The following is a 24,039-nucleotide window of genomic DNA, read 5'->3' as shown; positions in this document are numbered from 1 at the left end:
GAATAATAGAATTAGTTTGCTGTCCAGTATAGTGTTTGGATATTGGCTATAGTGCTTGAATGAGGGCTTCCTCATTTTGAAGGGCAGTCTCTTTTCCATAGAGCATATTGTTTAAATAGATAAGACGAAAAAGGAACAGGAGCACAGAGAGAAGGGAGTGGCATATGCCAGATTTAAAATCATGGTCCTGATCCTGGCAAGGTCATGAGTAAGGGTTGTATCCAGTGATACTCCTACTCAGAGTAAACCCCCTGAATTTAATAAACCTATGCTAGCCATGTCCATGAACGCCAGTTGGTGTAATCTGAGTAAGACTGGCATTGGAGACAATCCCAGATCTTACTAAACTAGTCACAACTTCAGCTAAATCAAAGCCCATATCTCTCAAGGCAGAGGACTTCCTGTTAGACCAAGGTCGGGGAACCTAGAAGGCAGTGTGCTTAAGAAATAAAATGTTGCTAATGGCCTGGATTGTTATAATTGCTGAGTGTATCAAAAGAGACTTCCTAAACATTTCCTGACATTGAGTAGATTCTGATACACGAGGGAAAAAATACATCTTATTTCTCCTGAGAGTATCTTTCCTGATTAAGTTGTGGGTGTGCAGGAAATTCCTCCACCATTCTGATCCTGATGGAGTTGAAAATTTTCTACTTCCGGCCGGGAAAAGGACAGTGACACCAGTGTATGTATTGGAGTGCAAGGCCAATCACACAAGACTGGACAGGAGCTGGGCCTAAAGCAAGGGACCGCATCATGGTCTCGCTGGACTGTATTTCCATAAGGAAATCAGAAGTATTTACAGATGATAAAAGAATGTAGTGCTGCCAGGAACAGTTTAAAAGCAAAATAGCCTGTCTATAAATTCTCTCCATTACTGTAAGCAAATGGCAACAGCAGCGAGATCCCAGCAAGCATGTAAAGACAGCTGCATACCAAAGGAAAGGGGCTCCCACGCTGTGGGATGTTTCTATATTTGTCTTTTGAAACTGAAAATTCTAAATAGGAAGTGATTTTAGCACAAGCCGAGACTGCCTTGCTGCCTGCTCAGGCTCCCAGTCTTGCATTAAGGGATTGGAATACATGAGATTTGTACAGATCATGGACTACATTAACCATTACGCATTCTGCATCCATAAATGTGATTGTTATGTATAAATCTATGTAATTTTGCATAAGATGCTGGAGATGTGTATCTGTTTTCAGAACACAATTACTGGGAACACTAGTAGGTAAATTCTTGTTCAAAGGCCGGGACGTGGAAGGATAGTTGTTATATGCTTTCAAGCTGATTATGACTTATGGCGATCCTATGAATCAGCGACCTCCAATAGCATCTGTTATAAACCACCCTGTTCAGATCTTATAAGTTCAGGTCTGTGGCTTACTTTATGGAATCAATCCATCTCTTGCTTGGTCTTCCTCTTTTTCTATTCGCTTCTGTTTTTCCCAGCATTATTGTCTTTTCTAGTGAATCCTGCCTTCTCATTACGTGTCCAAAGTATGATAACCTCAGTTTCATCATTTTAGCTTTTAGTGATAGTTCTCGTTTAATTTGTTCTAACACCCAATTATTGGTCTTTTTCACAGTTCATGGTATGCGCAAAGCTCTCCTCCAACACCACATTTCAAAAGAGTTAATGTTTTTCTTATCTGCTTTTTTCACTGTCCAACTTTCACATCCATAGAGATTGGGATCCATAGAGATTGGGAATACCATGGTCTGAATGATCCTGACTTTAGTGTTCAGTGATACATCTTTGCATTTGAGGACCTTTTCTAGTTCTCTCATAGCTGCCCTTCCCAGTCCTAGCCTTCTTCTGATTTCTTGACTATCATCTCCATTTTGGTTAATGACTGTCCCGAGGTATTGATAATCCTTGACAAGTTCAGTGTCCTCATTGTCAACTTTAAAGTTACATAAATCTTCCGTTGTCATTACTTTAGTTTTCTTGACGTTCAACTGTAGTCCTGCATTTGTGCTTTCCTCTTTAACTTTCATCAGCATTCGTTTCAAATCATTCTGCTAGTAGTATGGTATCGTCTGCATATCTTAAATTATTATTTCTCCCTCCAATTTTCACACCTCCTTCACCTTGGTCCAATCCCACTTTCCATATATGTTCTGTATATAGATTAGACAAATAGGGTGATAAAATACACCCCTTTCCGATAGGGAAACAATCAGTTTCTCCATATTCTGTCCTTACAGTAGCCTCTTGTCCAGAGTATAAGTTGTGCATCAGGACAATCAGATGCTGTGGCAGCCCCATTTCTTTTAAAGCATTCCATAGTTTTTCATGATCTACACAGTCAAAGGCTTTGCTGTAATCTGTAAAGCACAGTGTGATTTTCTTCTGAAATTCCTTGGTCTGTTCCATTATCCAACGTATGTTTGTGATATGATCTCTGGTACTTCTTTCCTTTCTATATCCAGCTTGGACGTCTGGCATTTCTCGCTCCATATATGGTAAGAGCGTTTGTTGTAGAATCTTGACCATTACTTTACTTGCATGGGATATTAAGGCAAGAGTTCGATAATTACTGCATTCCCTGGGATCCCCTTTCTTTGGAACTGGGATATATATTGAATGCTTCCAGTCTGTGGGTCATTGTTTTCTTTTCAATATTTGTTGACAATTTTTTGTCAAAATTTGGACAGATTCAGCCTCAGTAACTTGTAGCAACTCTATTGGTATGCCATCTGTTCCTGGTGATTTGCTTCTTCGAAGTATTTTAAGAGCAGCTTTCACCTCACATTCTAAAATTTCTGGTTCTTCGTCATACGGTTCCTCCATGAATGAATCTGTCATCTTGGCATCTCTTTTATAGAGTTCTTCAGTGTATTGCTTCCATCTTCCTTTTTTTTCCTCTTGATCGATCAGTGTGTTCCCCGTTGATTATTCAACATCCCTACTCTTGGTTTAAATTTCCCTTTAATTTCTCTAATCTTTTGGAATAGGGCTCTTGTTCTTCCCTTTTTGCCGTCCTGTTCTATTTCTGTACAATAAGCATTGTAATAGTTCTCTTTGTTCCTACGTACTAGTCGCTGTATAGTTGCATTTAGGGTTCTAACTGTGTTTCTATCTCCTTTTGCTTTTGCTTTCCTTCTCTTTTTAACCACTTTAAAAGTTTTGTCAGTCATCCATTGAGGTCTTTCTCTCTTTTTAACTAGAGGTATTGCCTTTTTGCATTCTTCCCCGATAATGTCTCTGACTTCACTCCATAGTTCTTCTGGTTCTCTGTCAACTAAGTTTAAAGCCTCAAATCTGTTCCTTATTTGATCTTTATGTTCTTCTGGGATGTTATTTAAATTGTATTTTGGCATTATGATTGCTTTGTTGATGTTCTTTAACTTTACTCTGATTTTCAATATTACCTGTTCAATAATGTAAAAGCAGAGACTTACCACAGGGAAGCTACATGTCTCCTCAAAATATTGAATAGCCACTGCTGTTATGGTTTTCTCGACAGCACTGAGGATTAGAAACTTGGTTTTCTAAACATTATATTAAATATTATCAATATTTCAAGGAGTGTAAGAAACTAGATTCTGTAAGTCATAGTTGATGTGTAACCTGCAGACTTTGTGCAAATCAGAGTACAGAAAGAAAGAAAGAAAGAAAGTTAATGCTTTATTCTCAACCGCTGTGCCATGGCACAGTGGTGTGCCGCGAATGGTCCGCAGGTGTGCGGCGGGAGTTTGCTCATGCGAGAACATCCCTTAAAAAAAATCACTTTAGCAAATGGCACTCGTGTCGAGCAATAATGGTAGTGATTGACACATAAGGGCAGAGTGGAAAGCTGACACCTGATGAGGAGAATCCGAGGGGGAAGTTTGGTGGTTGCTGCCCCAGGCTGTGAGAGGAAGCGAATCTGCCCCCCTTAGGTTGTTGCTATGGGATGCATTCAGCTCTATCTGACAGAGTTGCCACCTCAACCTGCCGCAAATCGCCGTGGTGGGCAGTCAGAGCACAGGCAAGAGCTCCATCCTCGAGAACTTCGTCGGCCGGTCAGTCAGTCAGTTGTTCGTGGGGATGGGGGAAGAGACGCTTCAGCTGCATGCCTGAGTGGCTTTCTTGTGCTGCCGTGCACCCATCAGCTGTGCTGTCTGCCCATCAGCTGTGCACGATCTAATTTTAGGCGGGAGGTTTGAATCCCCGAAGAGCAGGGGATTCAAACCTCCTGCCTAAAATTAGATCGCACACAGTTGATGGGCGGGCGGCAGCACAAGGAAGCCACTCAGGCACGCAGCCGAAGAGCAGGAGATTCCCCAAGAGCGGGAAGAACCCCTGCCACAGCCCAGCTTCTCTATATCGCCAAGCACGGGGGCCCCAAAGCGCGGGGCCCAGGGCAACTGCCCCGCTTCCCGGTGCCTAGGGGCAGCTCTGGTTGCGGGTGATTTTCGTAGGTAGCCTTATGAATGGTGGAATGTGACGTTCTCTCCCCACCTCCCATAGTTGATATGGATGACTACTTCGATGTGTGCTCTCATTGTCCAGGCCAGTAGATGCGTTGGGGGGGTTGTCACGAAGAGTTCACGCGTTTTCCCCACCCTTCCCCCTTCCATACACACAGCTCAGACTCTGTGCTGTTAGCTACTCTGCCAGTGTCTATTCTAGGGTAAATTACAGGGCTGTTCTAGAAGTAACCTTTGTGCATCTACTGTTGTTGCCATTGTTGTTGTTGTTGTTGTTATTATTATTATTAGGATTTCATATCCAGGGTTACAATAATATATTGTTACAACAATATAAAAACACTGTATTAAAATCAGTTAAAATAAATAACAATTTAGTAGTCTTTCCTAGGTGGCCTTGGCCTGGTTTATACGTTTGTCAGTCCTTTTTGCATAAAAGCTCAGCTTTCTTGAGGTGTTGCTGCATGAGAAAAGTCTCAAACTACCAGACTGTCAAAAATGTCAAGATAAATAGTTTGTTATTTCTATTTTGTTTTAGTTATTTTGTTATTTCTGAATTTAGTTCTTAATATTTTTTTCAGGACTTATTAGACATGGATAGATTTTTAATTAAAAACATAAGTTGGATGATGACAATGAATCAGGTGTGGCTGGCACTAGTTCAGGTAGTAACGCACATAGTACCATCAGTGTTAGTTCTAAAACCATCATGCGCCAGTATAATGAAGACTATTTGTCCTTCGGATTCATTTCATCGGGAGAAGAAGTGCCACGTCCTAAGTGTGTTGTTTGCGGTGAGAAATTGGCAAACCAAGCTATGGTTCCAAGTAAGCTGAAAGGACACCTTCACACAAAGCACTCACATTTATGTGAGAAACCAATTGATTACTTTAAAAGGGTTATAGCTGATCAAACACGTCAGGCTAAACAATTTACCAAAATCACAACTATTTCTGACAAAGCTCAAGAAGCAAGCTATGTCATTGCTGAAATCGTTGCAAAAAAAGATGAAATCTCATACAATTGCTGAGACAGTAATTTTACCAGCATGCTGCAAAATTGTAAATATTATGTTTGGCGAAACATATGAAAAAGATCTTGAAAATCCCTGTGTCAGATAACACTGTTAGTCGGTGTATACAGGACATGTCTCAAGACATTGAGTCACAAGTGATAGCTAACATTAAAGAAGCCGATTTCTTTGCTATCCAGTTGGATGAGTCAACTGACATCACTGGAAAAGCTCAACTCTGAGCATTCGGCAGGTTTGTTTTTAATGGAGACATCATTGAACAATTGTTATTTTGCAAATCATTTCCAGAAACAAGAGGCCTAGACATTTTTGATGTTGTCAACATCTATTTCAGTTCTCACGATTTGTCATGGAAATCATGCATCAGCATCTGCACAGACGGTGCTCCCTCTATGTCGGGAAGCCTAAGAGGATTCTTCGCACTGGCCAAACAAAAGAACCCTGGCATTGTTTTTACACACCGTTTCCTGCACAGAGAGGCCCTCATTTCAAAATCAGTACTACCTGAACTCCAAAAAGTACTGGCTGAGACGATCAAAATGGCTAACTACATCAAGAGTAGGCCATTAAAATCGAGGTTGTTTTCAGTACTGTGTTCTGCCATGGAAGCTGCTCACACACAACTTCTACTGCACACGGAAGTGAGATGGCTATCTCGAGGGCGGGTGGTTTCAAGGTTGTGTGAACTGAGGGAAGAGCTTCTAATTTTTTTTACGTCAGAAGAGTCTGAGCTGGCTGACCTGCTTAGTGATGAGACTTGGTGCAATAAAGTTGCATTCCTAGCTGACATTTTCCAAGCTTTGAACACTCTTAACAAGAGTATGCAGGGAAAGAATGAAAATATTCTTACTTGTACTGACAAAGTTATCTCCTTTAAGGAAAAACTAACACTGTGGGGAGCCAGAATCAAAAAAGAGAACAAAGTTGAAATGTTTGAACTGACAAAAAGTTGCAGACTGGACAAAAATCTTGTCGATTTAATTCTACAAAGTTTGTCACTGCTGAGTAAAAACATTGAAAAGTATTTCCCGTCACTTGATGTATCTTCCTTGGACTGGGTGAGAGATCCATTTGTGTTAAGTGCGTGCGAGTCAGCAGAATTAACTGTTGCAGAAGAAGATGAGCTGACAGAAATCAGAAATAATAGAGGACTGAAACTGAAACACTCATCAACAGATATGGCCTCATTCTGGTTGTCTCTCCGAGAGGAATACGCCATCATCACAAAGATGGCGATTAAAGCGCTTCTTCCTTTCTTATCTGTGTGAGGCTGGTTTCTCTGCTATGAACACAATGAACAGCAAGAACAGGTCGCGGCTTCAAACACTGGAGGAGGACTGGAGGGTATGCTTGTCAACCATCCACCCTCGGACAAGGGACATCATGAAAAATCACCAAGCACAGATTTCCCACTGATTTATATTTTTTAAAAATAACACAATTAAAATTTTAGTTATTGAACTTTAAACACAATCTTAAAAAACTGATGGTGTACCTTGACAATTTTAGCGCCTTGTCAGTGTGCCGTGAGATGAAAAAGGTTGAAAATCACTGATATGGGAACCCTGTTTCATGGACCCTCTTGTATTCTTTATAAGAGACTTTCCCAGATACGACTATTGTTTATATTTATACTTCCAATTATATTGATGTCCTAGTAAAATGCTTCAATAAGGTATCTCAGAGTTATGGCAGAACCCAAATACATTTGCTAGAGACATCTGGCTGGGATCTGTGGGTCATTCTGTTTGTAGAATGTTGGTAGCTCCTACCAGTAGTGTAGTGGCAAATTCAGAAGTGCAGGGTCCCATTGTGATAGTCACAGCCACATCCCCTTCTAAGATTATACAACCTTCAAAGATGTTACAATAATCTGGCCAGGCTTGAATACTGCCTTCTGCTTCTCTGTCACTGTCACAATTTGACTGTCCTTTTTCACTGTCAGAGATAGAGCTTGAATTACTGAATTCATTGTCTACATGTTTATTTTCCACCAAACTGCTTGATGATGCAGATGGGATGCTATCATCAGGATTCATTGTCTCTTCTGAAATTATAGTTTTCTCACTCTCTACAACTTGTCTTGGCTTTTTGAAGTAGGAACTGATAAAGGCTTGTTTGCAACTGACATTCATTGGGGCCTGCACAACTGATTCAGAAAGCCCTACAGCAATAAAGAAAAGCACAAACTTTTTAAAAAAACTGCTGTGTGCATAGGCTCCCCCCTTCTCATTAATATTATATTGTAAGGTAAGGAACTTCTTTTGCTGAGTTTCGCTTCTTGGCTGCCATACTAAAACTCAGAGTAACTGTATTTGGGGCAGAGCTTACGAGTTTTAGGAGGACAGTTAAGCATGGAAATTCCTGATCCTAACCTCTGGTGTTGGCTGCACGACACACACATTCTTAGGCTATTTGTTTGCATGCATGACACACACATATATAACATCATTAAAAACTGAAACACTACCACAGACACACTTTCTCCCCCCAAACATATTTTTCTTTATTACTCCCCCTCCCTTACTCCTGACTTTGGGCTGGAACATATTTCCTCTTTCCCCCCCTCCTTTTTTTTGCTGCTGGGTTGAGAATGAAATCCTTGTTAATGCCTTCTCCTACAACAACAGACATCACTAGGAGCCAATCAACAAGAAAGGTGAGTGTGTTAGCTACTGAGATCTCAGTGGCTGACTCACCTCCTTTCACTATGATTGTCTCCGATCAGCAGGAAACAACAAGTTTGAAGACTCTTCTCAGTAGCACACATTCTCCCCTTCCATGCTGATTGGCTTGTAGGATGCTGGATTCACAGGAACCTTGCTGAGACCTGGCTCCCCAAAAAGTAAGGGACCTAAGATTCCCCCAAACCCTGGATGACTACACCCCTGGCTCCTACTCAGCTTTAGAAAATAGTTTTCCAGCTAAAGCACCTTTGAGGAGAAGAGTTTGGAATTCTTAAAAAAAATACACATTTCAAGTGTTCAATTTCTGAAGCAACTGGACTGGTACGATATTTTTCTTCCTGAGACTCAACATAAAACACTCCCTTCAATTCGTCTAGATTCAGGACAGTAGTCAACCACATTTTTGGGCTAGCACAAGGATTAGCACTACTAGCACAAGGGGAATTTCCCCTCTCTTCCCTTCATACATGCCCAACAACATCCCCAAATGTGCTCTGGAGGGTTTGGGAAAACCCCAGAACAGATTTAGGGGGTGGGGGGTAGGAGAGGTGGAGATTGTTCTATTTTGCAAGGAAAAATCCTTGCGCTGATGGAATGATCTGTGTAGCACTACACTGAATACAACCCTCTGGTTCCTTTATCAGGGGAAACAGGTTGCATCACAAGGCTAGAACAGGAGCGATGGGTGCCCTTGGACCACAGAAACATCTATTCTACCTTACTAATTGTCCAGTCACCCACAGATTGGCTCCGTCTTGTCTGTCATTGTGCTTTTTCTGTTAACAGGGAGCTCAGTACAGGTTAATAGCTGAGGATAATCCAAGGATATGTCTGCACATGCAATTTCTCCCAGCCCAAGACATTTTTCTGTCTCAGGTGGAACAACAAATGGCACCTCCCTGTCACCAACAACAAAAAAAGTAAATGTTCATAGTTCCCAAGGTCAGCAAAGTTATTTTGGCACATGAGGCAGAAAATCACACAAGTACCTCTCCTCCTTCCTGGCAGTAAAACCAAAATAAAAAATAAAATATGTGAGAGCGTGCTGCCCTTTTCTGACACCTGAAATCAGATGCCTGAGGCAGCCATCTTAGGAAGCATCCTCATTCTGGCTCACCTGGCTTGCTTGACAACACCACACCAAAGGTCTTACAGTGTGGGACATGGGAATCCCATGCAGACAGCTTATACTTAGGGTTGCCAGGTTCAGGGCCTGAGACTGATCTTGTATCTTTAGGAGAAGAGGAAGTCAGCCAAGTGCAGGTGTTCTTGCAACACTGTAATGGGAAAAACCACAAGGTGGAATTCTCCCTTCTCCCTGCACAACTTTTAAAGATACAGAAGACCTCTTGGTTGTCAGGCCTGGCCTCCAAGAGGTCTTCTGTATCTTTAAAAGTTGTGCAGGTGGAAGGGAGAATGTCACCTTGTGGCTTTTCCCATTACAGTGTTGCAAAAACACCTGCACTTGGCTGACTTTCTCTTCTCCTAAAGATACAGGATCAGTCTCAGGCCATGAACCTGGCAACCCTACTCATACTGGCTTATGCAAAGAGTTGGGCCTCCATTGGATCAGCTACCATTGTTGTCTGCCATGGTAGGGAATCATAACATCTCAGCTCATGGCAGCATAAGTTTGTCGTGAATGCATGTGTTGACTAAGCACATCCAGCCTATTGAAAAAGTCCCATGCAGACATGCTGTGACTGACACTTGTGATTGACACTTGGAGTTCTGATCTCAGACAGGACAAGTTATGAGTTCAAATGACTGAAGAAAGCCTTTCTTCTGGGGTGCTTTCTCTTTTTCCCTTAAAGAGCAAGGAGGTGATTACTTTTTATGCAATATCTTCATAACTAAGGCACTAATCTGTCCACTAATCCTTGATACTCCCTGGAGATCACTTCAAAATAAAGGAACCACATTTGAGATTGCAGAAGAACCCAAGAACTTTTTGAGAGCACAGTTGTATCTCAAAGATTCACAGCCAGGTTTTTAATGAAGGGCTGGGTAGTTTTCTTGCCTGCTAATTAAATGACTCTTGATCATTAGAACCCAGCCTTGTAATTTAGCAGTACAGGGAGGCAGCTGCTGGCACATCAAAACAGCATAACCATACTCTTGTAGGGTGTTTTGTTTAGCAGTCTTTACTGGGGCAGAAACTGTGACTACAGTATGGGGAGCAGGAACCACAAATGTATCCATATTGGGGCTATTCATACTGTGTGAAATATAAAACATAAGAGATCACAAGTTTAAAAAGGTTATATACTGGAACAAACTCAGCTGGTGTCAGAATACTCAGATTTTTGAGTCAAGCAGGGAGCCTGCAGGTCTCTTTTTTACTGACATATTTCATATAGATGCATTACACAAGATATAGTCACTTCAGACACACATTTGTATGCATGGGGTGAATACCACAAATACAAAAAAACCCCAAAAAACCAGGGTAGTCTTATTGCAAGATGAGCACTTTTAGTCAATTAATATTTGTTTATTTTTATGTATTTTAAATTTGGTGGCATTTATGCTTTTTTAATTTTAAGTCACTTTGAGGTATTTTTCTAGAAAGCAACACATAAATGTAATTAAAAATAATAAAAATAAAAAATTACCCTGAGTAAGAGCGGAAAGGTCACACATTAAAGACATGAATGCCTCAGTGTGTAAGTTATGGAGAGTGCATGAGAGGTTGGCTCTGAGGACTCCTGTGTTTAACAGTTTAATATACTGTATTGATGGGGAATGGGATGGGGCGATTGGTTTCTAAATAAGACTACTGATCGTTTGTTGTGAAACTATTTTTTAAAAAAACATTTAATCTAAAAAACACTCTAAATTTCATCTGTAAAGATAATAAGGTTCTTTAATACTAATGTATCTCAGGTTCAGCCATATAATGTGAAATTTGAGTTAAGACTGGCAAGCCATAGGAATGGTGCAGTTCTTTTCTGTAAGCTGGCTTTGTTCGGATAGGGCTGCGGAATGGCTCATCCGTGCACCTTCATTCTTCAAATCTGGGGTGACATCCACAAGGCCCTCCGTAAAAGAAAGAATAAATTATTCTCCTGGGCTGGCAACATGTCTCACAAACCTGTTTCCCAATCCTGTTCTTTCATCTCATTAGAAGCCAACCACTCGTTCTCCATTCCACTAATGAATTGCATGTGTTTATATCTGCTTAGTGTTAGCCTTAGACATTTTTACCCCAGAAGCACAACATCAAAATCATGCACACAGCTCTACTCTATGTTTGACTTCATTTTTAATAACATGCAGAGGTGCAGATTGGAAACAGGAAAGTGGAGCCACCCCTGGAATATGCTGCCTAAAATGACTGCCATTTAAAGGTCCTTAATGGAAAAGGTAGCTTTGTATCTCAGATGGAGTGTGTGTGTGTTAATGCTAGCCAGCATCCTATTGTATTTTAATCTATTCTCAATCATTTTTGTTCTACAGAATGTGTATTTGTTCATTGGGTTTCCTAAACAATGTTATAAGTAATTAAGGTAAGCTTTGCGAGATATGAGCTACGGGGACAAAGCAGAGCTCCTTGCAAAGTCATCTTCTGTGCAGGGTAATGTAAAATGAAATGACAGCCCAGTCTGAGTCAGGCTTACTCAAAAGTAAGCCCTGTTCTGTTCAGTTTAGTAGGATTTTCTTCAAAGTAAATGTCCTAGGATTCCAGCCTCATTTTGCCAAGAGCTAAACTATCTGATGAAACCAAAGGCTCGTCCATACTGTTGCATAAAATTGCTAAAAACCCTCGTTTTCCTTATTTGCATTTTGTCCACTGGTAGTCCAGACCTGATTGCTTTGCACTTCCTTCGTACTTAGATTAAACTTCCCCCCCATACATAGAAAGGCATGCCCTTTTTTATATATTTTGCCCTTTTGCTGTTTGCCTGTGTCTGCACCCACCACCACCACCACCACCACCACCCTTTCTCCTTGATCAAGTGAACGTGAGTTCACAAGTGTGTTTGGTTTGTTTACACAGATCCTTTGCTTCCTTCCCAGCACAGAGTTGACCATCATACACATTGGCAAAAATGGGGATGGGGAGAGAGAAGCCAGAAAGAAAGGTGTTCCATTAACCTCCCCACTGTGCGTGTGAGAGCTCCACAGTGGCAGACCCACAGCATACTTTATAGCTTCTGGAAACCTTTCCCTGTTATTTTGGCTGATGCCATTCACTTTCTGAGCACCCTGCCTCTTCTGATTCTGGCCTGGCTCACATATGAGCCAAGATCCGCATTAAAAATGCTGCTTTTTCCATCGCAATTGATTTTGACAGTTCACATACTTCCACCCTCGCTACAAATAAATTGGCTGTTTTTCTTTTTAGCATTCACATGCGTGTGCATTTATTGCTATCAGCGTTTCCTTGTTGCCGTGCCCACACATTAGAATGTTAACTGTGGAGGCAGGGAAGGGGCGGTGTTTCCCTAAATGAAGGGAGGAATAGGCGCTTGAAAGAAAGGGAATCACCTGCAGCTGCCCCCCTTCCCTGCGGTGCAGGCTTTCTCCTGTCCCCCTTGCTGCCACCCATGGCTGTTAGGCTGTCCCTGCGCAAGATTGGTGTGCCTTTGGCACCCTGGGACAAGCCTCAGCATGCGTTCTGGGAAACATAAAAAAACCCCAAACAATTATCTTTAGAGAGACATTAAAAGCAGCTACTAAAGGAAGCATTGGCCGTTTAATATTATCACTCTCCGTGAGTGGGATGAGTGGAGCAAATGCTGGGATGAGACTCCAAGGCAGCTCCCCTTTCCCCTGTACTTTTGGGCACTTATAAATTACCCCAGTGGTGCCTTCACCAGCCTCCTCTTGCTGTGGTTGCATATGCTCCAAGCCTGGGTGTAGCTCCAGTGAGCGGCGTGTAGCAGCTTGCGGACCCCCCCCCCCACAGCTCAAGCAAGAGAGCAGGCCAAGGCTGAAGGGGAGTCTCCCTTTCTGGCAGCCAGGAAGGCATTTCCCAAGCTCCAGCTCTTCCCTGCTACCCTTGGGGAGTTGTTGGTGTTGCTGCAGAAGAAAGAGAATGAAGATGTGGGGGGGAAACGTGCTCACATCACATGCAGAGAGCTTTCACAGAATTAGATATTTTAGGGTGAATAATTTGGATGGATGTGATTTTGTTTGAAGGACCAGGGGAAGAAATGTTTTGGGGGGAAGCGGGAGAAAGCGGGCGAAAGGAAGGCAAGAGTGAACGGAAGTTGCTTCATCAATGGCAGGAAACAAAATGATGCCCCGAGACAGTTAAAGGGGCAGAGAAAAGGGAAGATTTAATGGTGAAGAAACTGCGCAGCCAAAAAAAAGCGCTTAAAAGGTAATACACAGTAGAAGTGCACCAAAGCAGGTGCGGATTTTAAAAGCAATTTCAGGTTTTTGTCGCATCGATTTAATCCGTAGTTAAAGGCAAAGCAGCTGAATATACTCGTGTTGGCAAAAACGTCATGCAAATGGTCCAAATTAAAAGGATCCGCAAAAGCATCAGATCCACATTATACCTGCATCTGATCAGGCCCTCTGTCTCCCCACCCCATCTCCTTTTTATCATTTTTCAGCCTTTGTGTTGCTGAGAGTGGCTCAGATCAGATAGCAGAGGGAGAGGGGAGAACAAATGGGAACCCAGCAGGCATGGAAGGAGGTGGAGTTAAACCACCCACATAGGAAAAAGCAAGGCAAAGCAACCAGGGATCTCTTCTTAGCATAGCTTTTTCTCTCCTTCAGAGTTTCCCTGGTATGAAAAAATCCGGATTAAGGGAGGGGAAAGAGTGGGAAGGCAGTGATTGGAGGGGAAAGTCATATGGATGACCTACAAGAAGCTCATGATCAACATTTAAACTATAGCATGGATGAGCCCCAAGAGTCCATGTAGCATTCTGCTCCCAGGCAAATTAGAATAACCAAGACAGACTGAAAAGCAGAACTTAAAAATAGATCCCAACAAGAGGCTTAAAATGAACACTAGCTCCAGTCCCTCACAATATAACCTTAAGGCGATGCATACTGGAGTCTTAAACTTTTTTGTTCACCCCTAAATGTTTTGACTGATAAAATACACAATAATGCACTATGATGGAATGTGTGTATATAAACATATGCACACATACTACTTTTATTATACTTATGGGCAAAGGATTGTGGTTTAAAATTGACAGGCTGAAATCTAACACTCTGATACAGATAATAATGCAGTGATAGGGAGGCCTTGCCTGTTGAACATCAGGCAGTTTTGCAGCAGTTAAAGGCACAAGAGCACTGACCCCTTGTCCCCACTCACATCCACACCAAAAAAGAAGTGATGGGCTTGTTTTCAGATGTTGCCTATCATGCGTTTGTTGTAATGTTCTTTATGATGCAGCTTTCAACCCAAGCCCAGTTTGTGCCGTCAGCAACCCTAATTAGTAGCCACACATACACACATATTGGACCTGTGTTTAATTTCAAGTACATTTGCAGACTGCATAAGCAAAATTAGGATGGCCAGTTGCAAAAGAGGACAGGGCTCTTGTGCCTTTAATAACTGGGGAGAAGAGGTGTAGCTTGTCATGTAAGCTACTCGTTATACCAGCTGAAATGCCCTCTTCTATACAACTATTAGAGGTATAGAAGCCGTGTTCTCTTTTGCATCTCTCCCCCACCCCACAGTGTCTGCAGAAATATTTCTAGGGGTGGGGGCAAGGTCTATGAATTGTTACTAATAGGTCATTGGCAACCCACTCCACCCTCCATTTTATTTAAATTCCAGGGGGCAAGTGGTCCCCCCTTGCCTCCTCTGTGGACACCTTGCCCCATGCAAAATTCTTCAGGAAGGAGGCAGCAACTTTCAACAGAATTCCTGCCACCTCCAAATATATGAGCCATTTGAGCAGATAGAATGAGGCACTCGGTGTAATAATAAATGGAAATGATAGATCAACTCTTCTGGGGGAGGCTTGGGCTTCCAAAGAGTGGAAGAAGAACATGTGAGACAGAGAGAGATAGAGACTAAGTGTGTCCCAACCGACTTCTCTATCTACAACAACGCAAGTGGAGCCTGGTTTGTTGTAAGTAAGGGAAAGGCAAGTTTGAAAAAGGAGCTTAATCTCTGGGAATGGGGGGTCACACATGCTGGCACTATGCCTAAAGTCTGTTGGGGAGGCAAAGTAGGACACTAAGCAAGGCAAGAGCTGAAAATGCTAGGCTCTCCTAGTAAAGTTCGATTAGGTGCAAAGGAGGGAAGGACTCCTTGTACAGCAGGGCCCCACTCATACGGCAGGTTCCGTTCCGGACCGCCGCGACAAAGTGAAATTTGCCTTAAAGCAGAATGCATTGACTAACATTGTCTAAAATGGTGCCTGATGCCCAAAAAATGCCGTAAAAGTGAAACAAGCGCCGTAGGAGCGGGGCCTTTCTGCAATTGACAACCGCTGTATTGGTGGAACGCTGCAAAGTGGAGCGCCGCAAAGCGGGGCCCTACTGTACCTTTAATAGTTACATAGAAGCAGAAGTTTTAGCAACTGTAACTTGTCATGTAGAAGTAAGGAAAGCTATAGTGCAGTAACCCTTTCTATTTAACTATTCTGGGGTTGTGTGTGTTTATAGTTTATTTATTACAAATGCATAACAAATGGGCTCCTACTGGGAGGAAGGGTGGGATATAAATCTAATAAATAAATAAATAAACAAGGAAAAACTCTTAACATTTTATATCTAAAATTGATAACTTTAACTTCGTAACTTTGATTAAAGGAGGTCCATTCTTCACCTGATGTCACTATTTGTTATCTGCCATCCATCTGTCAAATACGTTCTGTTAATTTTGATATTTCAGGCAATTTCCAAATTTCACTAACTATTCTTTTAGAGTAGGAGCAAGTTAATCATGCAATTTCTTGGTAATTAAAATCCTTGATGCAGTTTATAAAATTTCAGGCAATTCCTGGGAGTAAGTTCTACTGTGTTTCACATATTCATTGCAGTGCACTTCTAAGTAATTAGTTGTTTCTACCTCAACTGGATTTAGTGGTTTCCCGAACCATGGTTTCTTCTCCAGAGCAAGATCTCACCAGCCAATTCACCACTCAGACTGGATGGGTCAATGAAGACTAAGTGAAGGCAAATAAGTAAACTTTTTTTTGCCACAACATGGCAGGCATGTGCTCTCACCTATGTTCGGTCATATTTGCCTTGGGACTTGTGCCACTTGCATTCCATCCACTGCCTGTTTATTCACTCAGAGTTCCTCAGAAACCAAGGAACCTTCTGGACCATCATTTGATAGCCCTACCCATCTCAATGTCCGATAGCAAGGTAAGGGCATTGATAGGAGCACCAGCCATGCCAACTGAAAAATTCTCCAGAGCATTCAGGAATCCCTTAAGTTTCCAGGGGTGGACTATCTTAATGCGTCCCATACCCCAAGAGGGGAGTCAGTCACAGCCAATCCCAACCTCACCAGGGAGTGATCTGATCAGGTAATACTTACCATTCCCTCCTCTGGATCATTCCCAGTCCACTCTACCAAAGACCAGATTGAGGATATGACTTGGTTGCAAAGATGATGTGAAGGATCACAAGTTAACAAGCCCTGAACAATTATAGAAAACAATCTTTTTGCAGGGTGACTTAAGTTGTCAGTATGTGGTGTTACTTTTGCAAAACCATTTTTATTGTGTAAATATTAAGGTAATTCTTCCACTTTAGGAGGAAAAAGTGGTTGTGTGACTTGACCATGACAAAGCACTTATTTAAATAACACTGCAGCCTGGTAAAATGGGCAGGGATGTATTTATCTGCTACCCATCCATGTTATTTGTATCATTTCCCCTTGACTATCAAGAGAAAATCATTCTGGATTAGCAGGCAATGATCCACATGGCCATGCCAGTCTGAATTTTGTTTCCAGAGGCTTTGGAATAAAAAGGAAATAAAGTCACACCTTTTTGAATGACGTGATCTCTATTTTGAGTGACACTTCTGAAGACATACCAGATGTTCATAAAAGCCAGAGTAAAGATTAAAGAGATAGCCAGTGAATAATCCACTCAGGGACTGCCTAGAAATGGAAATGACAAGGATGGGTGACTGATCAGCTTGCAGTGAGGCGATGGGGTGATGTCATCATAATGCAGTCAGGCAAAAGATAATCTGTTCCATGATTGGCTGCAATGAAGTTTTGTTCTGAGCTCCTCCTAACCTATCACTGCTTCATTAACTCTCCCAGATTCCTGCTGTCAGATAGGATTGGGTTGATTCAGGAGGAAAGAGAAGAAAAGGTAATGGATCAACCTGCACTTTAAGGACTTGAAATCTTTTCCATGGTGTTCACTAAAACTTAACCCTTTAGCTGTTTAAAGTTTAACAGGAGGGAAAGTTCTGCATGGGCTAATACTGAGACAGCAGGTCTTGTTGGCCTGTCTGGAGAATATATTGCAAGGCTGCTTATCCTGAAATCTCTTCTTGCATTTGAATGGAGAGCAAATTCTGAATCCTCGAGTAGGGCAAAAGGGTGATAATGAGTTCTAACAAAGAGGTGTGATAAAAATAATAATATAATATGATAATAAATAAAAATGGAGAATTAAGACAGTAGTTGTTTGAGTTCTCTTCAAGTTGCTTAAGTAGGGTTGAATGCCACTCCTTTGCTTGTAATAAAGCAAATGAACAGTGACTATTGCTGTGGTTCAGGTATGGGGAACCTTTGGCCCTCTGGATGTTGCTAAACTACAACTCTCACCAGCCCTAGCAGGGATGGCCAGTGGCAACATCTGGCAGGCTAAAAGTTTCCTACACCTGCTACAGTTTACATGAAAGCTTCAGCAATTCTGTATTGCACCACATTTTCACAGAATTTAGCGCTGGTGCAGAATTTTTCCAGGACAAATGACCTGCTTGATGAAATCTGCATGTGTTAAATCAGGCTTGGCAATAGTTCAACACAGTATGCAGAATGTAGGCTGACCAACATATCTGGTCAACCCCCTTTTAAAATATGTTTCCTTCTGCCCTAAGCATCTTCATTTAATATGTAATGCAAACAACCATCAGAAACTTGATTTTGGAATAGAGACCAAGATAGTTTTATAGTCTGGCGTGTTGTGTAGTGCACTTTGCAAGATGCAACAGGCACTTATTTCTGAAAAGTGCATTGAAAACACATTTGGAACACCTCCATTGAAAAATATTACATTCAAAGTGTCATGAAAATTCTCCAGTGTCTGAGCTTGACTGCTCTTTCATACATGCAATGCATGACTTGATGTTACAGTCACAGAATAATGAGTGCTCATGTTGGAAAGATCTCACTCCTAATTTAAATAATGGACAGCATTTATTGTAATTACAGATTTTATATTTGTGGTGGAGCTTCATGTAGAATTTTGACAATTAATTGCAGTCATATGGACAGGCCTGAATTATGAATTTGGTTGGATCCAATGCCAAGTGGGATTTATTTTGTTTATTTATTTATTTAGAGATATCTATATTGCTCTTCACCAAAACTGGTCACTGGGCCACAAAAATATGATATAAAACATAATAAGACTAACATTAAAATAATGTTCATAAATTAGAGAAGGGGTTGCCAACCTTTTTGGACCAGAAAACACATTTCAAATTTTGAGAGAGTGCTGGGGACACCAGTCACAAAGTGGTTGCCATGGAGGCATAGCATAACACAGAATTTAAAGACAAGTTGTGAAACGAGTCCCATAATTATATTTCCATACCAGAAAAGGCTGGACCTGTTGAACTTCTGCCTGCCATACCACTGTTAAAGTCACAAGAACCCTGTTTTTCCCCAGTGCCAACTCTAAACCAAAGACTAGGCTGCCACCTTGTACTTACTTACCTGGAAGTAAGCTCCATAAAACACTAAGAGGCTTACTTATGAGTAGTCATGTAAACCATTATAGTGTAAGTTAACTATACCGTGAATTCTCAGTGACTTCCTGATCTTTCAGTCCAGGGAGGAGACAAATTTTATTGCAAAATTTTCACATTTGCCTTTTGGGGGGAGGGGGATTCTTTAACAGTCACCCACACTTATTGTGTAGTAGCATTTGCAGAAAATAGTTTCTAGGCACTACTTGATCTCAGGAAAGCTCAGCACAGGAAAGATGTGTCCTGGTTGCTAGGAAAAAGGGCAAACTATGGAGATCCCAAGGACTAGAAAAAATACAGAAGCAGGAAAAGTGCACTAAAAGGGAGGTCAAAACAGCAGCTCTTTAGGACTCCATATATTTCTATTGCTTGGTGTCCAAACAACTCACTTATCAATCATACCTCTGACTTCACTCATTAGCTAATAACACTGACAGGCACAAGCAGCCAGGCTGGCTCAGTTCACATAAATTACACAGAGGGGTACCTGCACATTTTCTCCCAAACTTATTTTCTAGGAGGAGGGCTAGAGACTTACTTTTTTAAAAATGAAAGCTCAGATTCTAGGGTGCCACTGAAGGCCTTCAGGGGCACCATGGTGCCCACAGGTAATGGGTTGGTGACCCCTAGATTAGATTAAACCTATAATCAGCAGCAGTATTAACCTAATCCATCAGCCTCTGAAGTTATGACAAAAAAGGTGAGGCTTCACCTGGAATGTAAAAGAACACAAGGTTGGGGTAAGACACATCTCAGTGTGGAGGGCATTCCACAAATTTGGAACAACCACCAAAAAGGCTCTTCCATAGGCCCCCACACTATTACCAGGACAGCCTCCCCCACTGATCTTAATGCACAAGCTGGTTGATATGGGAGAAGACATTCTCTCACATTCATAGGCCCCAGGCAGTACAGGGCTTTGAATGTCAATATAAGGACCTTGAATTGGGCCCAGAAGATAATTGGCAACCAGCACAGCTGTTTGAGTATAGGAGTTGTATGCAACTGGCTCACTGCTCCCAGCATTCTGTGCTAGTGGCAACTTTTGGATCATCCTCAAGGGCATCCTCACATAAAGTGCATTACAATAGTCCATCCTGGAGGTTAGCAGAGGATGAATAGCTGTACCCAGGCTACCAGGTACAAAAGAGGCTGTAGTCAATCCATAAACCAAACTGAGTGACAATGATTCTAGGAGCACCCCAAAACTACAAACCTGCTCCTTCAAGAGGAGTACAGTCCCATCCAGAACCTCTGTCTTGTCTGGATTCATTCTCAAGTTATTGGTCCACATCCACCCTATTACCGTCACCAGGTGCTCCCTCAATCTGCCAAGAAAGGTCATCGACGAAGGCAATTAAAGCAGTTTGGTCCGAAAACCAGGCCTGAAGCTAGATTGAAATGGATCTAAATAATAGGTTTCATCCAAGCATGCTTGAAGCTCCTCGTCACCACCTTCTCAAGCACCTTGTCTTAAGATGGAACATTAGCAACCAGGCTATAGTTGTCAAGTATGTTTGGGTCCAGGAATGTTCTCTTAAGAAGGGGATAAACCACTACTTCCTTTGAGGCTGATGTCACTCCTCTTCCCCGGTGAGGCATTAGTCACTCCCTGGACTCACTCAGTTTCCTTTGACCTTTTTTATTAGCCAAGAGGGCAAGGGCTGAGTTAGACCACTTCAAGCAACTTGTCCACATCATCAGGCTACAATAATTGAAACTGATCCAACAACACTGGACCAGATGGTCCTCTGGACACTTTCATCAAGCCTATTCAAATTGTAGCATCTTAATTCTGAATGAATTCAAGTGATTATACCCTCAAAGCGCCTAGCAAACTTGTCACAGCAAGTTCCTGAGGGTCCCATCAACTTCCCTCCCTGAGCAGATCCCACAAGCCCTTTCACAAGTCAAAGAAGTTATATTGGATGGCTTCTTGAGGATGCAATGGTAGCAGAGAAATAAGCCTGTTTTGCCACCACCACTGCCACATGGTAGGCACAGAGATGTGCTCATACCTGTGTTTGGTTAAATTCATGATGAGATTTATGCCAACTGTGATCTAACTGTCATCCTTCTTGCTTCATTACCTGCAGCTTCCCAGAATACCAGGGAGCTCTATAGGCTCCACAACACCAGAGATGGCACAGAGGAGTGATCCTGTCGACAACCCATTCCATTTTTCTGTTCTAGAGTGAGATCAGAGCATCAACAGGAGTGTTGACAATGTCAGTCAGAAAATCCCCCAGAGCATTCAGGAATCCATCGAGATGCCATAAGTCTCTAAGGGTGGACCATCTTAATGGGTCTACCACCACTGTCAAACCAAACCTCACCAGGTAATGGTCCACCCATGACAACAGACTCACCACGAATCTCCCTGTCAGTGGAATACTGCCTTTAAATCCGTTGCAAAGACCAGATCAAGAGTATTTCCTTTGATGTATTAAGACAGCCTTTGATGTATTAAGACAGCCCCATGGAGGTCATGAAGTTCTGAGCTGGCAATATGGTGTTAGCTTCAATGTGGATGTTAAACTCCCCCAACACCATCATAGATTAGTTCTCCAGCAGCATCCCTGAGACCAACTCCACCAGCTCAGCCAGGAAGGCTGTTGGTCAAGAGTGTGGACAGTACAACAACAGCGTCCCCCAAATTCAGTCACAGGGCAGATTGGCTTCTGGTGTGATCAACCAGCATTTGGATTCTTCACGCTCATATACATTCTGCAGCCATCCTCAGTGTAAATGGGGTAGCAGATATGAAGGAGAGGAATTCATTTCCTCTGAGAGGTAAGCTATGAAAGTTATCTTTCAACCATTCCATGGGAGGGATGGAAAATCATAGTCAATTCCAATTTCCTAACTTTCAGAAAATACAGTTTCTCCTGCTCAGTTGCCCACCCCTGCCCACCCCATGTTTAAAGTGCCTCTTGGCACAACATGTTTGTTGTCTGGTTGGTTTTCTTGTTTGTGTTGTTGTATCCCCAGTGTCCAAGGTTTTGCAGTAATCTCCCAGATTACACTTTTTCTCTCTCTGACTCTACTGTATGCAATTATTATGAGCTCATTTTATTATACCCTCCAACCCCCAACCCAGCCACACACACAAATATATATAGATATCTTTTAAGGCCATCATTAACTATAATTATCAGGTTCTGTCAGTCATCTTCTGCAATTCACAATGTGCCTGCAGCCACAGGAATCACTTATCCAACCATGGGTAAAATAAGCATCCTTCCAAACATTCTGGGAAGATAATTGCAAGATTTCCCCACCTCCTTCTCTCTTAGCTTCAAGCTTCTCATCTCTTTTGTATTTCTTTCTTGAAGAGGTAGAAAGTTGCTAGACTAGAGGCTTAGTAAAACAACATAGAAGATGGGGTATTAGATAAACTTGGAAAAGCCTGAAGTCAATAAGCGGAGTTACCTTACAATGATGCTATCTGGGAACACATCCCCATAGACTCATTCCTGGATGTGGAAAAGGTTTGTGGCTTTGGGCTCTGAACTAAAGTATAGCATTTGGAAGGTTATACATTTTTTAAAAAGCTGCTGCTCTTTATGTATAGAATGTTGCAAATTAATGAGATCAAAACAAATCCTGTTTGTATGTAGCTTTTGCCTTTGGAAGATTGTGTGGTCCGATGGTTAGCCTTGCACAAATGTCTATAGATCAGGAGTTCCGGATTCACTATCTGTCCCTGCTCTCACTCATGATCATGCATCGATGAAGAAGCCATTTTGTTTTCTGTTGCTCCAAAGTGTAGGATCTGAAACAAAAGGCTCAAATTACAAGAAAAAGGATTCTCATGAAACTTTAGGAAGAACTTCCTGATGGTATAAGCTGTTCAACAGTGGAAGAGACTATCTTGGAAGGTGGTGAACTCTCCTTCATTAGAGGTTTTATAGCAGAGGCTGGATGGTCAGTTATCAGAGATGCTGTAGCAATGGATGTCATACATCAGCAGGAGGTTGGACCTTGTCCCCGTTGGTAGAATGGCCTTGGTACTCCAGCCAGCCACAAGTGTCCCCCCCCCAATGCCCAGTTTGCTGGAGAACAAATGGAGAGTGACCGTGACAAGCAAAAGTTCAAAGGCTAAAGTTTTTCTTGTTGCACCAAAGGCCAAATTTAGGGGGTGATATTGTATGTTTCATGCTAATAAGTAAACATCTCAACGTCTCTAAGACTGCAATCCCATGCACTCCTACTAGGGAGTAAGTCCCATTGAATTCAGTGGGACTTGTCAGGGGAGGCACCAGGCATTCCAGAGCCCTGGGGCACCAGCCTGCCCGGACCCCGGCACACATGCACGCATGCACACTCCACCTACCTACCTTTCCCCCTTGATGAATGCTGCCTGCGCTGTGCACGCATGCCTGCCATCAATCAAGGTGGTGGCTGAGGTTTCCCTAAGGGGCTGCTGCCTCTGCCGCCATCTTGATTGATGGCACACTTGCGTGCTACATGTGTGCATCCCTGCCATCAACCAAGATGGCAGCAGGGACATGAGCCCCTTAGGGAAACCTTGGCTGCCATCTTAGTTGATGGCAGGCTTGCGCCCACAGTGCAACCGACATTTACATTAAGAGAGAGGTAGGTGGGGCATGCAGGCGGGCATCGTGGGCCTGTGCGGCGGTAGGAGGGTGCCTGGGAGCTCCATCTCACGATCTGCAGCAGGGTTGGGAGGCAATGCTGCCATGGATCACAGAAGGGAGCACTACCCACCAACCCTAAAGAAGGGCCCTTCAGGAACCCCTTGGGACTCAGGGACCCTTGGCCAGGGTCAGACCTGGCTGCCCTCTGGCGCCGGCCGTAGGACTTGTTTCTGAGTAATCATGTATAAGATTTTACCATAAAGCTACAATTCTATTCCCACTGGCTTGGGAGTAAGTCCCATTGAACACGAGACTTACTTTTGTGTAGTTATGTATAGGACTGTGCTGCTCTAGTACAACCTCTAAGATCTTAATAGTAAAAACAATGAAGTCTGGACAGTGCCACCCTTTCACCGAAAATGCACA

General features: G+C 42.4%; 1 protein-coding gene across 5 annotated transcripts in view; it reads left to right on the top strand.

Moving 5' to 3' along the window:
- LOC133387641 (phosphatidylinositol 3-kinase regulatory subunit alpha-like) overlaps positions 1-21,429 on the top strand; it is a 239,943-nt gene extending 218,514 nt beyond the window's left edge. For all 5 annotated transcript variants that reach the window (XM_061632858.1, XM_061632853.1, XM_061632857.1 and 2 more), the window contains 2 exons: positions 17,352-17,403; positions 21,109-21,429. In XM_061632858.1, the coding sequence (XP_061488842.1) occupies positions 17,352-17,380 (29 nt within the window). In that variant the 3' untranslated portion in view covers positions 17,381-17,403; positions 21,109-21,429. The remainder of the gene's footprint in view (positions 1-17,351; positions 17,404-21,108) is intronic.
- The last annotated feature ends 2,610 nt before the right edge of the window (positions 21,430-24,039 follow it).

The sequence above is a fragment of the Rhineura floridana genome, chromosome 6, assembly GCF_030035675.1.
Source record: "Rhineura floridana isolate rRhiFlo1 chromosome 6, rRhiFlo1.hap2, whole genome shotgun sequence".
Lineage (NCBI taxonomy): Eukaryota > Metazoa > Chordata > Lepidosauria > Squamata > Rhineuridae > Rhineura > Rhineura floridana.
This window is presented reverse-complemented; position numbering and strand designations above follow the sequence as displayed.